We start from the raw sequence: 15,941 nt of genomic DNA on the forward strand, positions 1-15,941 counted from the left end.
CCACAGAGTGGCTTTCACTGCATAAATCACATTGTTAAACATCGTCTCCGTCCTTTAGGAGACTGTTCAGGTCTCCGTCTGGCCTTTTGTAGTTGGTCTTCCAATAGTCTTCGTTGGCTCTCTGCAGCTTCTCTTTGACGCTGTTCCTCTAATCTTCTCATCATGTTTGATCTCTCTATCTCATTCTGGAATTGTTCAGTGATTTTCTTCATCTCCTTCTCATACTTTTCCTGGATTTTCTTCTCCAGTTCGTCTCTTTCTCTGCGTATTTGCTCCTCTTTCTCTTTCAGGACTCGTTGTTTTTCCTCCTCGATTTCTCTCTCAGCCTCTTGGAACATCTCATTGGTATAATGGCTTCCTCCGTTCTTCTGAATTATACTTCCGATCTTCATGAGCAGCTCGGTGACCTCAGCTTGGTCCTTCTTCTTGTTATTGAAGACGTGGTACTGGCCATTACATCTGGCCACGAGTTCCTGCAGGTCTAAGTTTTCCCCCAAGAAATCCTCTATAGACGTGTCCTCAAGTTGATCCCCACCAGTAAAGAGAACCATGCTGTATTTGTCTGCTGCCTGGCCAAAGGCTTCTTGAATTTTACCTTTACCTGATGGGGTACAATATTGTGTCGAGTCGCAAATTCTTAAGCCAGTATGATAACCTTATCCCACCAATGCTGTGGAGGTTCCGCTTTTCAGATGCAATTAAAATCAAATCACTCAAAAACATAATCTTGAAAAGTTCATTTAACAGTGTCATATGAACAGCAAAAACAGTACAAATACAGCAAGACACACATAGCAAGCAAAGTGAAGTGAACTCTGGGGTGTAGAGCCAGCGGAAACACACAAAATGGACAGAGAGGAAAAAAAGCTAGTTGGGGCATATCAACCCCTCCTCCAGCTGCTGGGTAACTTTACATTCCTTGCTTTTTACTTTTAATTTTCTACTAATAAGTATTTTCTCAACTCTACAAATGTCAATATTATCTCAGTTATCAATATAATATGTTTGTCAATACTTTTCTCCAATCTGTTGCCAATCCTACTTGCACTTTGTTCCTTTTTTAATCTCCAACATTTGTGTTACAAAACTCTCTGGCACTATGCCATAACTTTCCAAGCTCTATTCGAACACCTTGTCATCCATCATTTTCAGTTGGGTCCCTTTGACAGTTGTATTGCCAAAGTGGGTCCAAAAGTCTGCAAAACTGCAGTTAAAGGTTAACCTTCATGACAGTTTTGTTGGCTTTTGTTGCCAGAAGTAGGCTACTATATTTAATAAGAAAAGGTTTTTCTAGACTTTGGGTAACTGAAGCGAGAAAACAGAATCCCAGGTGAATCCTCAGCAGGGCCAGATTTGTTCACCATATCGGCTATAGGAGACGTGCAGAGAGAGAGTCCCAGGTGCATACTTAGGAGTGCCAAGTTGAATTAACCCAAAGTTCACCGTTGGCCATAACACGATCAAAGGTTACTTATTAATCCTGATTACTAGATTTTCAAACAGGATTGGTCCGCATGTGCTCATACAACAAGTGGCACAAACTTTATTAATATAATTGTAGATAATATTTGACCTAAATATATGGGTCTTGTGATTTGAACATCTATGTTAAATGCTTAACATGTTATTCCAATGTATAAAACACTCCAGTACAAATGTGCATATATGAGTATATATGATTACATAGTATATATGAGTATATGTCCAGTGTAGGTATATATGTCATAAAAAATCCACAAAATTGCTGTTGAGGGGTTCCTGCTGCTTCTGCTCCTGCAGACATTAGAAAGTCCATAGGAGAAATGTCAGCTGATTAAACAATTGTTATGAGATAATAATAAAATGCAGTGACAGCTCTTGGAACCATAAGGCAACAGATTTAAAATAAACTGTGGGAAATAAACTGAAACCAGAATATTAGTAGGGCAAAAGAAAGGGCTTGTCATTGTAGGGTAAGAATGTAACAAAATGTAAAAAAATCTATACACATAAAACAAACAAACACAGAGGAGTGTGAGAGAGAGCACCATGGCAATGATCTGAGCCACGCCGATGCACACACCCAGGAAGCGCAACACTTGCAGCTGCTTCGTCCCACGGATGAAGCTGTAGATCTTTGGCCCTTAGTCCTAAAACACGCCCGCGCACGTACAGTGACATGTTAATACCTTCTCCAGATACTGTATAAACTACGGTCGCACGTTTGCATCATGGTGCTGATCCAGTGTCCTTCCCTTATTATTTATTCCGAGTGTTATAAATATAAAGTAATAAGAATAAAAAAAAAATTAAGTAATAAATATAAAATAATGTATTTATGTATTTATGATGATTCAATTTATTTGACTATCCACAGCTTATTAAATGTTTAAACTGCAGAAATACAATAATTTTGCTGCTGTAAAATCAGCATTTTTGTCATATTTGAAATATAAATCTGATATAATCTGTTTCTTAATGTATTTTTTTTTAACACAGTTTATCTGGGCTTAGCAGTGTCTAGGAGTATACTTGCTTGTGGCCTCCCCGTGGCTATTACCAATAACAAGACTGCTGTAGATAACAGTTTATCACACATTACACACATGTTCACTTTCACTGGCCATTTGATTACATTTCTTTAGCCAATAAAACCATTTTCTATAATTTTCCTATAATTATTAGAATTACATTTAGTTTCCTCAACATGAGTGACTCCTTTCATTGTTTGATTTTAGTATCAATCTCTAGCAAGCACATGAGATTTACACAGATGATTCATATGACTCAGTGGTGTCACTTGGCAGACCAGCATGTTACTCGGGGTGGTGAATACAGGAAAAGGGAAAGAAAAAGGCCCTATACAAGAGGTGGTTACAGCTAGGCACTAGTGGTAAGATAGGAAATATCTTTCAGTTTTTGGAAGTCCTTCTTTCGCAACTTCACCCTAACCGTGGGTGGATGTTCAGAGCTTTATTAGGTAAATAAAACTTCTGAAATTCCCTACTCATAAGCAAATGTGTCAATGGCTGTTACTCCTCATACAGTAGGTGTGAATGAGCAAAAATTTCCATCTCTAGATGTGCAAAGCTGGTAGAGATGCACCCCAGAAGACTTGCAGCTGTAATTACAGCAAAAGGTGGCTCTAAAAAGTATTGACGCAGGGGGGCTGAAAACAAATGCACACCACACTTTTTAGTTTTTTATTTGCTTAAAATTTTGAAAACCGTGGATCACTTTCATACCACTTCACAAATATGTTCTACTTTGTGTTGGTCTATCACAGAAAATCTCAATTAAAAACATTTTAGTTTGTGGTTGTAAGGTGACAAAATGTGTAAAAAGTTCCTGGTTATGTTATATTCATACATTCATATATTCATTTTTAGTGGTTTTTATGTGGCTCTCATCTGAAGCGGTATTTCTTCATTTCTTCATGCGCTGTGAAAACAGAAAACGTGAGTGTGCAGCTGGCAGAGGAAATAAATTCCTTGTTCACCCGCTTTCAAATACCACAGCAGCAGCCTTCATCTGCTCCAACCCTGCTCCCGTCCTCATCCTCATCCTGACCCGGTTTCTGCATCGCTCCACTCACTGTAAAAGAACACAATATCAGACGCCTGTTCCTAGCAGTGAACCCCAGAAAGGCTGCCGGTCCAGACAGAGTACCTGGCAAGGTGCTAAGAGCATGTGCCCACCAGCTCACCCTCATCTTCACTAGAATCTTCAACTTCAGATAGACTAGTCCTTCAGCACATCAAGAACTACCTGCCCCCAAACCTCGATGCCATCCCCATAGCCGTCCACGCTGTGCTGAGCCACCTGGAACAGCGACAGAGCTACGTCCGAATGCTCTTTGTGGACTACAGCTCAGCCTCCAATACAATCATCCTGTATATTCTTATCACTCATGTGAATGAGTTTTGTGTGTGTGAATTAACCTGGCCTTGTCTTTCACATGCAGGACGTATCCTTGGCTCCCTCCCTTCAGTTTCACACACCTGGAGGTGATGAGCTCACCTGTTGTTTGTTTTTAGTCTTTGCTTGGTTGTTTAACTAATCATAGTTCCTCTGTACAGGAATGCTCTCTCTTTCTAGTACCTGTCAGTACTCTTGCTGCAGTATTTTGGATTAACTTGGACATCCTGATAATAACAAATTTCAGTAGTCCAGCCTAGAAATGATAAATGCTTGCTGGAGAGAACCAACAGAGACTTGAGACAAAAACCAACCAACCGTTGGATTCAAACCAGGACCTTCTTACTGTGAAGGGACAGTGCTTACCGCTGCACCACCACGCCACCCAGAGTCAGAACCAAAGGATTCGAACTTGTTTATAAAGTGGGTCCACATGAGAAATGCTCCAACATTAGTGTGTGTGGTATAAAGTAACATGTTTGATAGTGAAACACACTCGAACTAAACTTTGTAGCTCTGTGTGGACGATTCACTAAAGAACACGAATCGCAGACTGTTCTGTCTGCTCTTTTTTCTCCATGTTATATCAGCACATATATCACAGCCAGGCTGACCTCTGGCTCTCTGCTCTCTCAGATATGGCGACATGGTACCAAAGACCATTATGGGGAAGATCTTCAGCTCCATCTGCTCTCTAAGTGGCACGCCGGTCCCTGTCAAATTTAGCCGAATCTACCACCAGAACCAGCGAGCCGAGAAGAAACGACCACAAAGGGTGAGCACTTTATCCATCCATCCACAGACAAACCGTCTTCAGAGTGTAGCTGGAGGACAGCAGTGACCTGGGTTTTAAATGCAGGACTTCAGTGTTTTCATGAAGAACTTTTACTTTCTAAAGAGTTTAAAACTTTGTAAAATTAACAGAATGTAAAGAAATGGTTGACTTTATGTATGTTAATAGGCGTGGGCAGCACTCATGTAATCCCACACTTAACCACATGACTGTGCTGTGACTCTGGAAGCCTCCAGCCTGCCCTGAGGCACGCTAACATTATTGTTATATTAGTGTTAGATGAACATCTGTACAGACATGATGTTCCTGGAATACATACCTGATTAATTTTAGCAGTTGAAAGCGCTCAGACTGCAGCTTTAAAAACTAACACAGAAACTTTAGAAGTCTGCAGTCATTTCAGATCTACAGACCAGAATGTAATGCTGGTCATCACACTGAACCTTTCTGGTAAGACGCTGCCACCGTGTGGTGAACGTATTCGTTGCATATTTGCAGAGGTGTTTACAGAGAGCAACTGTGGATGTGGGTGTGTTTACAGCTGTGAGTGTTCAGAGAGAAATCCAGAGTATCTTTGAGAGGAAGCAGGGCACTTCTGAAGTAAGAGGGCCGGCTGCTGCAGAAGGTCACTCACACATCAGTGTGGTGACAGTAGTTTGTTCTAATTTTGAAATCTGAGTTTGTGCACAACCCACAGGAGAAAAGAGAGGAAGACACAGAGAGCAGGAAGCTGTCCAGGCTTTACTTCCTCCCAGCATCAACAAATGAGTTTTCTGGTTGTGCTGGAGACCTTTGTTTACCCCACTGGGAGTCAGAGAGAAACACCATGTTGGAAAGTTACAGAGAAGCAGCTGAATCATGTTTCTGTCTGCAGCCTGATGCCTGCAGAAGATCTCTGAAGAATAAATATTATCAGATTCATACAACACATCTTCTACTGAGCAAAGCTTTTATGTTCTCTCATGCACATCATCAGTCACTCAGCTTCTGTCTGCAGAAACCATCAGCATCACATACATGAACTTATTATCTGTGCAAATTAGAGTTGATGCTTCAAACTGAACCTAAAGAAACCGTAAAATTATTTGCAAATCTCAAACTCAATTTGTATTCACTCCAGAACATAGAAAACATATTTAAACATTAAATAAATGTTTAAACTGAAAAAGGTGGATACTGAAAAATGCTGGAGGAACATTGCGTAACTAATCAGGTTAGTTGGCAGCAGGTCTGTAACACGACTCGGTCTAAAGGGCGTTTTGGAGAGGCAGAGGTTCACACATGTACGAAAAAAATCTATGGAACATTTTCAGAATAATGTTTCTCACTGTGAACATCCTCAACAACACTACATGACAACATCACAAGATTCAGATCATCTGGAGAAATCTCCTTGTGCAACTCAGTTCACCGTGCCTTCCACACATGCAGGTTCATGTGTGCACCATCATGGCTCCATCATCAGTGCCTATGAGGCTGGCAGCTGGCACATCTGGAAAGGCTCCATCAGACCAGAAGAGGTGCTCTCCTCAGCTGACAAACCATCACAGACTGATGTTAGAGAGGAAACATAGTCCCGTCCTACTTCACTGCCATGTCGCTGCCATGAGATTCTACACAAGCTAATATTTTAATTAAAATGGTTCCTTTTCTCAGTTTAAACGTGTGATGTTTCTGTGTTGTGAATAAAATGAGCTCATGAGGTTTGAAAACCATCACATTCTGTTTGTATTTATGATTTAGACAGAAATACAAACAGACAGCATCCCAGCTGTTTGGAACTGGGGTTGAATAAATACATAAATGAAGCACGAACACTAACAGTGTGAGCGCTGCATACAGACTGTATGTAAACACATGGCTCCAGAGATCATGTGACACTATACTCCCATGCAGAGTCAGAGAGCAGGAATCCAGAATATGTCCAGCTGTGGGAGGTCTGGGAACGACTCCCAAACATGGACAGCTGGGAAAGGTCATTTCTGTGACATCCTGTTTCTGCCATATCAGTAACATCAGTGCTGGAAGTGCAACTATCCGATCCTACCACGCACACTGTGTTAGACTTCAGGGCCTGGCCTCTGAGTCCCAGTGTTTCCACTGCTGCTGTTCTACATCTGAAGCTGAGCTGAGTTACTGCGTCACACCTGAATTATGTTTGAATAATAAACATAATTCAGGTGTGAATTATGTGCTGCCAGAGTTCCATTCTTAATATGGAACATCTTAAAAAAAATGAAATATAATTTAGTGTTATTCAAAGTAACCATGACTATACAAGGCAGATGAGTGCAGGTTAAACAGGTGGGTGTGCGATGGACAGGTACAGAGCAGGTGATGGTTGGATTCAGCACCACATCACTTTTATACCAGCTTCAGACTGTCTGCAGCTGCAAACCAGCCACCACTGGAACAACTGCTCCTCTATGAGCATCAGCTGCTCCACCGCAGCAGATCCTGTTCCCCTGGAACTCACAGTCAGTCGTTACTGTGATGGCCAGCAGCAGCTGGAGGCTTCCTGAGGTTCAGACCAACCAGTTGTTTATTCAGTAATATTGAAAATCACAAAACTCTCTTACGCACAGGTGGCACATGGCCCCATATTAAACTAAACATAGAATCTAAAATAAGAGCAGATATTGCTATGCATCCCGTGGTGCCCCTGGAACCTTTAAAAATGTACTCGGGATGCTGGGAGACTCTTTTGGCCTGAACACCTTGAGGAGCTCTTCACTGAGGACTAAACACAGAAAATGATAAAAGATGACAGACGTCTCTGTGAGCGTGTTCTTTTATACAAACACTGAGTGATGCGTGTGTGCACGTGTACGGTTTAAAACAGGAACTGACGCATTTCTGAGTCTTCACACTGCACTGCTGATAGTACTGCCTGCCCCTCAGAGCAACCCCTGTGTGGGGTCGGGATGCTTCTGCTGTCATATATCCATAAATGTGCTGACTCAAGCTCCAGATATGAAGAGCTCCATGGTCATGGCCATCATGTCAGTGTTGTCACATGACTAAGTGTGAAAGGAACAGCTCTCCAGATGTGCCTTTCACACTTGGTCATGTGACCACACTGACACAAATGCTAGCCTATCCACAGCCTCACAGCAGGTTGTGAAACACACTGAATATAACCCACAGGGCCACAGGACAGACAGAATGATTTATGAGCCGGTCTTGTCTCTGTTTGAAGGGACAGGCTTGGGTTCAGGTGCGTAGGTTTGTGAGTAAAAAGCTCAGACAAAGATGAAGTTCAGTTTGTCGCACGCTGAATCACACGACTCATCAAACACAAGGAAACACGAGTTTGACGTGGTTTTGATCTGAGAGCGGTGTTCGATCAGAGAGAGTCTCAGAGGACTGTGTAATACGTGAAATGCTGTGAAACTACACAATGATCAGATGAGTGTACGATAAGCCGTGTGATATAAAAATAGACGTGGCGAGTAAAGTGAGCCGGTCTGCCCTCACAGACGCTGGCAGCCTGAATGAAACAGCGCTGGAGAGTTGAGGCCGGAGCGCCGAGACTCAGCGACCTATTAATAAAGCGTACAGTGGTAGTAGAGGTAGGATTTCATGCTCGCTGGATTTGGAGAGCTTTTCACTGCAAGCAGCTGACGCCCTGTATCCGTGTTACCGTCTCCGCTTTCTCCCAGCAGCTGCAGGAATGTCACAGGTTTCACTCCAAATCCAGAAGCTCCTCCCACATCACCCCATCTCAATAATCTGAAATATCATCACAGCAAACAGTTTGTGAGAGTTGGGTCGTCCACAGATGCTCTCACATGAGTATCAGAACAAAGCAGGGAGGTCACTTTAGTCCCAGCTGTTACAGTAAGGAGCCATTAAAGTGCAGAGGAGAAGCCGTCCGTCTCAAACAGCTTTAATATTTCGTTTTATTCCAGTGAAAACGCTGTAATAACAAACAATAAATATCCAACAGCATGCACAGACTCTCACACTTCCTGTGGGTGTACAGTCTCTCAGAGAGCTCCATAAATAATCCAATTCAAAAGTCATCTAATGTTCCAGTGGCTCCTGACACAGCTGTCAGGAAAATATCTGGAGTCCGTCTCCAGCCGGCTGTGTCCATATGTTTGGTCTCATTAGAGGCGGGGAGTCCAAACAGGAGGAAGTCTGTTCTCTAACATGTTCTCTGACTTCATCATCCCGAAGAACAAAATCAGCTCCTTTAGAGTTCACGATGTCTGACAGGAACAGCCTCCTCTCTTCCTCACCTGTCTCACTTGTCTCCTCCAGACCTGCAGTAAGTCACCATTCTGTCCATCCTCAGTTTACAGTCTGTTCTTCAGATGACTCACAGTTCACAGAGAGAAGCACGAACAGAGCAGCAGCTACACCCATCACCATCAGATCAGCTGTCAGACTGTAAGAGTGGGAACGCCTTCACTCTGACCAACTGGAAGCTGAGAGGCTGCACACATGTACATCTGATATCAACAATAATCCAGTGGTGCGGTTTAGAGGATGTGATAGAGCAAGACTGTAAAAATAAAAGATTATTTTCCTGTTTTCCTGTAGAAAAAGCACATGACCTGCCTTATTTAAACAGGAAGTCCAGAGTTTAACTTCAGGACTTAAATTTTAACATAAAACTGATGATGAGTCCTCTCTATCAGCTACAGGCACGCGCTGACACGCATTTTGTTCTGTGATGATTGGAGCTGCAGCGATGTCAGGAGGTCATCGGGGGGTGTGGCTTTGCTCTGAAGCTGCCGGTGCTCGTGTTCTCACTGAGTAAAGGTTGTCTGGTGTTGGACAAGCCGGACGAAGCTTTTTAGGCGGCAGCGTGAAGTCGCTCCATCTCAAACTGCTGTTTCGGTGTGGTGGCAGCCATGTTGGTGCAGCCTTTATTTGAGCGGCTGCAGCCCGACTTTAAAGCGTCCGCCGAGGCTGCATGTGCTGCTGTGTCAGGGTCGGGGTCATCCGGTGGCGGCAGTGTGGGCATGTCCGGCTCTGGCGACTTCCGTCCATAATAAAGCGCCCAGAGGAGTGTGAGAGTGAGCGCCATGGCGATGATCTGAGCCACACCGATGGACACGCCCAGGAAACGCAACACCTGCAACTGCTTCGTCCCACGGATGAAGGTGTAGATCTTTGGACCGCAGCCCTAAAACAAACACACAACACACATGTAAAAGGAGGAGGATTTAAGAGCAGCTGGGTCATCAGAGGGCGTGTCCTCTGATGTTTCTGTCCAGTGAGAAGCCGCTGTGGCTCACCTCTTGGTGGAGGTCGCTAAGGTCGTGGTAGTGGGCATGGCGAGCGCAGCCTGGATACTGATTGGAACAGCAGGAGTCAGGTGGCCACTCCATCTCAGTCATCTCCAGCCAATCAGTGAAGTAGATGACACCGCAGCATTTAAACTGAGGCCAGGTGAAGAAACATCTGTGAGTACACAGGTCACCTGACCACACCGTGTGTGTGTGTGTGTGTGTGTGTGTGTGTGTGTGTGTGTGTGTGTGTGTGTGTGTGTGTGTGTGTTACCTCAGTCTGAAAGCTGTTCCAGGTGTGTGTGAGCCACTGGTAACGCTGCAGACCGTAGTTTGGCATTCGAGACTTCAGGCTGATCATGTCAGAGCGCTGCACTGAGGGCTACGCACACACACATGCACACACACACGCATACACACACACCATGTCAATTACAGTGAAACAAAAGTAAAAATAAGATCTTAAACGGGTGTAGCTCACTGCTGGAAACATTACAGCTTGTTCCCCATGGAGAAACATGAGTCACACACCCGTGGCTCCTGATTGGTCAAAAACAGGAAACTGAAGTTCAGGTTCAGGATGAAGGAAACAGAGCTGCTCCTTTCATAACATATGAACATACGTCAGCTGGTCATTCTGGGTTTGGACCCAGGCTTTGTGGTGGTCTTTGAAACAGTATTTAATGTTCTGTTGGTTGTCAGTTGGATCAGTGTGGTTCACCGCTGTGCTGAGCAAGCTAGAGTTTGGTTGTTGTCAGTGTTGGGGTGTATCGGAATGCCTGTACTGGTGTTACATATCAAAATACAAAATATGAGTAACTGTATTCCATTACAGTTACCGTTTATATAGGTAATGATTAGAATACAGTTACGTTGTTTCATATGTTAGGCTATCCCCTCTTTATCCACTCTCTAATTTTGGTAATTAAACGCATTGCAGGAAAGGAGGCTCTAAGAGGCTCTAATGTAAGCGTCCTGTTAATGTTGGTGGTGTCACTTACACAAACACAGCCAGCAGTGCATGGGCAAAATGCATTTCTTACTTTGAAATTCCGACACCACGTCACATTTAAAGACGAAAGGGATGGGCGAAATCTGACCGAGCAATGCAAACTCTATTTGCCACCAACCAAGCTACTCTCAGTGTGAAAAGACTCCGCCTCCAACCTAAAGAAACATCCGGAAGTAAGTTCTTTTTTAAAAACTAACCTTAGCCTACTGCAACTACCTTGTTTTAGATGCGGTAGCTACCTGGGTTATGTGCCACTTCAGTATCTTCGATGCACTATTGCTGTGTGATTTATTAATTTACTGAAGGCTGCATTATAACTTGCTAGATGCTAATAATCATGTGCAGTTCTGAAAGCAGACAGAAAGAAAACATAGTCATACAGAAATAGTTTTCTACACAAGATCCCTGCAAAAAGTGCAGCCTTATCTAATCTCCACCCTACTGTTACTCATTTTATACTAAGATTTAAAAATCTAGTTGGTATTGCTTTCAGAACTGCACATGATTATTTGCAGCTACCAGGTTGCTAATGCTATCCATCAAGTCTAACAGTCTGAACGAACCTCAGCTAACGCCAGCTAAGAATGTTAGCTCAGTGGCAAGTATCCTTCATTCATGTAGTTTTAAAAAGCATGACAATATATCAAGTAATCTAAGGTATTCAGAATACGTTACATTGAGTAACTTAACAAAATACGTTACAAGCTACATTTTGGGCCTATATTCTGTAATTTGTACTGGAATAGATTTTACATGTAACCTTCCCAACACTGGTTGTTGTGTAGTTTATTCCTATGTGTACCCCGCTGTCTGAGCTATTTCACTTTTGTGAAATGTGTGAGTCTGTCGCCTGTTTACTCATTTTATCTTTGGTAGTCTGTTGTCAGCTGTGCTTTGTATTTACTTCCCCTGCCTCGTCCTGTGATTACTGCCAGCTGTTCCTTCTGCTGGCCTCATTACCTCCGGTATTTATCATCTCAGTCTACTCGTGTCCTTTGTCCAGTTCTTCTGCACTGTTTTGGCTTTTGTTTCGTTCTGATTTTACCTTCCTCCTCCTCTGTACTGCAAAAATTCCAGCCACTTTCCACATGACAAACCCACAGGCCTCACACACTCAGGACTTCAGGTTTTTACTGCAACCCCCCAAACAGGGACCAACCTGAGGTCCATGTGTGAGTGTCTGCTCGACTGATAAAGAAAAAAGTAAAACCTTCACTACTACAATACCCACAACCCCCTGCAGGCAGCTAATGCAGAGATAAACTGAGCCTGAGGTCAGAGTTCAAAGCCAGGCTCAAACTGCTGTGCTTCAAAGACAGCATTCAAAATGAAACTTTATAAACAACAAACGAAAGAACATATTCTGTCACCCCTAAAATCTGATTGGCTCATTTGAAAATGTTTGGAGATCACCTGAAACTTTGAGAACTTTGAGAAATCAGCAGGAAAAGCTCAGGCTGTAAGAAATGAGTCAGAAAGCGCTACTCGAGGCTCTCTGAGCTCTCCCAGAGGAGCAAGCCTCCAATATTTATTTTGTTATTGTTAGCGTGAGTCTGACACTCACTGAAACTACAAACTACTGCAGGTAATGTACCCTGCAGTACTGGAGTAGATGTATTTGAGTACTTTGCAGGTGGGTGTGAGGTGACGGGCGTGTCGCGGCAGCGCTGAAAGAGGAGCCGGACAAGTCTGAGATTCCTGATTATTATTAGAGACTGGAGTCCAGCCAGTGCATGAGGCGAGAAATGATCCGTTTAGGACGGAAACACTTGCATGTGTGCGACACCGCCGTAACTCCGTACTGACAAACTCGTTACTATCACGATCAGTCAGTGAGAAAAAGCTGCAGAATTTCACATGAACAGAGGCTCAGTTATGAATCACGATTATAATTTTACCTGCTCTGATGGTTTGTTGGTTAAACACATTCACGTCTGACTACATGACATGTTCAGGGATTCAAAGCTTCAATGTTCTCACCTCCTCGTAGGTCCACACAGCACTGGCCAGCTCCACACAGAAGATCACCAACAGACTGCCGAAGTACTGAAACACAGGCGGAGACGAGTTTAGTCTGATAATCAACCTAAAACCTTTCTGTCAAAAAGGCATGAAGCTGACCTCGTCCTCTCCCTCAGTGACAGCCCCGAGGTGTCTGCAGCTCTTAACCCTGAGCAGCACAGTAATGTGTGATGTCTGAAGCTGGTTTTATCTTCTTGTCCACCTGAATAACCTACTCACTCACAAACATGAGAGACTTCTACTGTTATGTAATCTCACAGCTAACTGAGGTGTGTGTGTGTGTTGGAACTGGCTGAGCGGGTTCCCATCATGCCCTGGGGCAGTCCCTGTAGCAGACTGAAGCTCCTCTCAGCAGCTCATCTTTCGGAGACAATCTTATCACCTGTTGGGAACAATGGGGCACCCAACACCTGGTCCCGCCTAATCAGAGCACAGAAAACAGGTGGTGTAGCTCAAACACACAGTTAGGTGGACAGTGTGACCTCTGTGGGCTCTACCTGAGAGTCCAGAGTAGGCTGTGTGTGTGAGACATCATACACCTGCACACCTGCTGACAGTGGTGGACTCTGGACTGAGCTCAATCCTCCCATATGGAGGTGTGTGAGGCGGGTGGAGCGTGTGGAGGTGGAGGCTGACCTCTTCACCTTGTTTAGCAGCTGGTGAGCAGATGATGCTCTGATAGGCTGCAGCAGAACCAGTTGATAAGAGATCAGTCTACCTGAGGAGTGTGTCATTATGATGAAGCTCAGGTGAGTCTGCCTCAGTGCTCATAGGGCTTCAGGTTCAGAGACATCAGCTCCAGGTTTCTGATGTTCCCACTTCACTGTGTACGCAAAATGCCACTGAACCTTAACCCCGCCACAGGAAGGTGGGAGCCGCGGGTGCTTGTGTCATGATATCAGTCTCAGTGTAGACCTGTCATAGCTAACACACTGATCAACAGTCACGCCAACACACACTGACCAACAGTCATGCTAACATACAGGTAACACACTGACCAACAGTCATGCTAACATACAGGTAACACACTGACCAACAGTCAGAGCAGCTAAAAATGTTTCCTCTGCTGGCTGATTCAAAACAGAGACTTCATCTGTGCTTTTCCAAATGTGTCAGAGCACTCAGAAACTGTTTCTTGTTAAATGTCAGCTGAATCCAGGACATGGACTTCCTGCTTCTGATTGTAAAATCTGAGATAAATGTCGCCTTTGGTTAAAGTAAAAATCCTTTCTGAAGTGTGTGATGTGAGCATTCGTACCCAGGAGAGCAGCAGCAGGTCACACCTGAGCGTGCCGCAGTACCCCACCATTGCCACGATGATGAGAAAGCAGCACACGGCAACAATGACGGGGTGAACAGCTGGAGAGTACGTGAGGACGGCAGCTTCCTCCAACCTGCATACACACACACACACACACACACACGAATTAGCCTCCATGCTCCGAGCTTCACAAAGCAGCTGTTTAGTTCACATCTGGATCATCTATAAGAGACAAGGTGTGTCAGATAAAGATGATTAAAACTTTCAGGTGCTGTCACCTGGTTGGCTCTGATACCTGAGCTGCAAGCCAGGTCAGACTCACCTGGTGTGGGCCGTCAGGGTGAGGACGGTGTTGAGAGAGTCACGGATCCACACCGCCACTCCCAGCACACATGCTGACATCAGCTGGACACACAGAAATAAACACATGGATATGTTTCTGCTGCCTATAATAACATCTGAGAATGTGAAGCAGGCAGCGAGGAACACCCGGCCTGCTTCACCCCAGCGCCGCCTGTCCCTGTACACAGAACTACCACTAAACACAATATTCTGTACACAGAACTACCACTAAACACAGTACTCTGTACACAGAACTACCACTAAAAGCAGTACTCTGTACACAGAACTACCACTAAACGCAGTACTCTGTACACAGAACTACCACTAAACACAGTACTTCATACAAACAACTACCACTAGACATAGTACCTACAGTTACTGCAGTAAAATACTGCATTGTTTGACTGCTTTAGTATAATGACTCAAACACGCTGATCATTAAAGGGCAATTACACTCTTGTAGTCGTGCGCGTGCCCGCTCCTCTCACCCAGAACAGCAGGTTGAGCGCGTACAGCAGGCAGCGCAGACACCTCACCGCGTCCTCGCGAGCCATCCCGACCGGAGCTCCTCCGCGTGCCGCTCATCTGAGCCCGGGGCACCATGGCAACATGCTCGCTGCACGCACACAGCACGGAGCGCTCAGGAACTGCGCGTGCTCCGTGCGTGAAACCCGCATTCCGTCCCCGCGCGCCCTGGCCCGCTCGGTGACCAGCAGCAGGTGGTCCTCACTGCGCACGCTCCGAACCGGTCACCGCTGTCCGCACACCTCCAGACTGTCACCGGATACACGAATACACACACGCACACACAGCTCCGTCAGTCTGCTGCGTAACAATCCGAACCGTCCGCTCCTCTGCTCCTCCTGCTGCTCCTTCTTCACTAATTAAAGCAGCAGCAGCTCCGCCTCCTCTCTCACAGTGTCCGGGGGGAGGACAGAGGAATGTGTCCGCCTCCAGCCGCACAACCGTGGGGTCAGCAGGCCGAGATTGAGAGGATGAAGCTGCAGGAAACACACACAGCGCTTGGAGTGTTTGTCCACATAGTTCTGGTCATAAACTCTTTGCAGTAGCACTTTTTGTCCCTAAATTATGTGGAAACTTACTTTAGGCTACCTTGTAATTATTTTCCACATACTTTCTGACTATTTGCACATATATTATTATGTTACACACTGCCGGAAACTGAACATAAACTCGTAGAAAGAAAAATGTATGACAAAAGAATGTGGACATAAACTTCCACGGAAATACAGTAAGACATGTCGTTTGTGTCTACATAATTTTGGCCATTTAGGCTGCTTGTTTGTTTTTCTGCTCACACTTGTAATCAAAATAATGTGAACGCATGTGACTGGCTGTCTAAATGGTAAATGG

At 44.5% G+C, this 15,941-nt stretch overlaps 2 protein-coding genes across 3 annotated transcripts; both read right to left on the minus strand.

Moving 5' to 3' along the window:
• Window positions 1-26: 26 nt before the first annotated feature.
• Window positions 27-4,545, minus strand: LOC308400337 (uncharacterized protein; the record flags this gene model as incomplete). Its single annotated transcript, XM_080887984.1, has 3 exons — window positions 27-601; window positions 3,493-3,573; window positions 4,512-4,545. 3 exons carry the CDS (start codon window positions 4,543-4,545, stop codon window positions 27-29), a joined length of 690 nt encoding a protein of 229 aa, XP_080744110.1.
• A 3,252-nt stretch (window positions 4,546-7,797) lies between these two features.
• Window positions 7,798-15,824, minus strand: tspan12 (tetraspanin 12). Of its 2 annotated transcripts, none has more exons than XM_080886760.1 (7): window positions 15,021-15,824; window positions 14,548-14,630; window positions 14,223-14,358; window positions 12,923-12,988; window positions 10,205-10,312; window positions 9,940-10,083; window positions 7,798-9,827 (listed from the first exon to the last, which is right to left on the minus strand). In XM_080886760.1, exons 1-7 carry the CDS (start codon window positions 15,168-15,170, stop codon window positions 9,495-9,497), a joined length of 1,020 nt encoding a protein of 339 aa, XP_080742886.1. In that variant the 5' UTR covers window positions 15,171-15,824; the 3' UTR covers window positions 7,798-9,494. The 2 variants fall into 2 exon arrangements, with proteins under 2 accessions (XP_080742886.1, XP_080742887.1); XM_080886761.1 differs by having other exon boundaries at window positions 7,805-9,827; window positions 15,056-15,594.
• Window positions 15,825-15,941: the final 117 nt, after the last annotated feature.

This window comes from Rhamphochromis sp. 'chilingali' (assembly GCF_963969265.1).
Source record: "Rhamphochromis sp. 'chilingali' genome assembly, chromosome: 7".
NCBI lineage: Eukaryota > Metazoa > Chordata > Actinopteri > Cichliformes > Cichlidae > Rhamphochromis > Rhamphochromis sp. 'chilingali'.

Bases quoted from the DNA above. Each gene is read 5' to 3' on its own strand.
- tspan12 (XM_080886760.1), bottom strand. From the start codon at position 15,170: ATGGTGCCCCGGGCTCAGATGAGCGGCACGCGGAGGAGCTCCGGTCGG. The intron at 12,989-14,222 runs GTACGAATGCTC...CCTGTGTTTCAG, and splicing joins ACCTGCTGCTGCTCTCCTGG to TACTTCGGCAGTCTGTTGGT. The intron at 10,084-10,204 runs GTAACACACACA...ACCTGGCCTCAG, and splicing joins GGAACAGCTTTCAGACTGAG to TTTAAATGCTGCGGTGTCAT.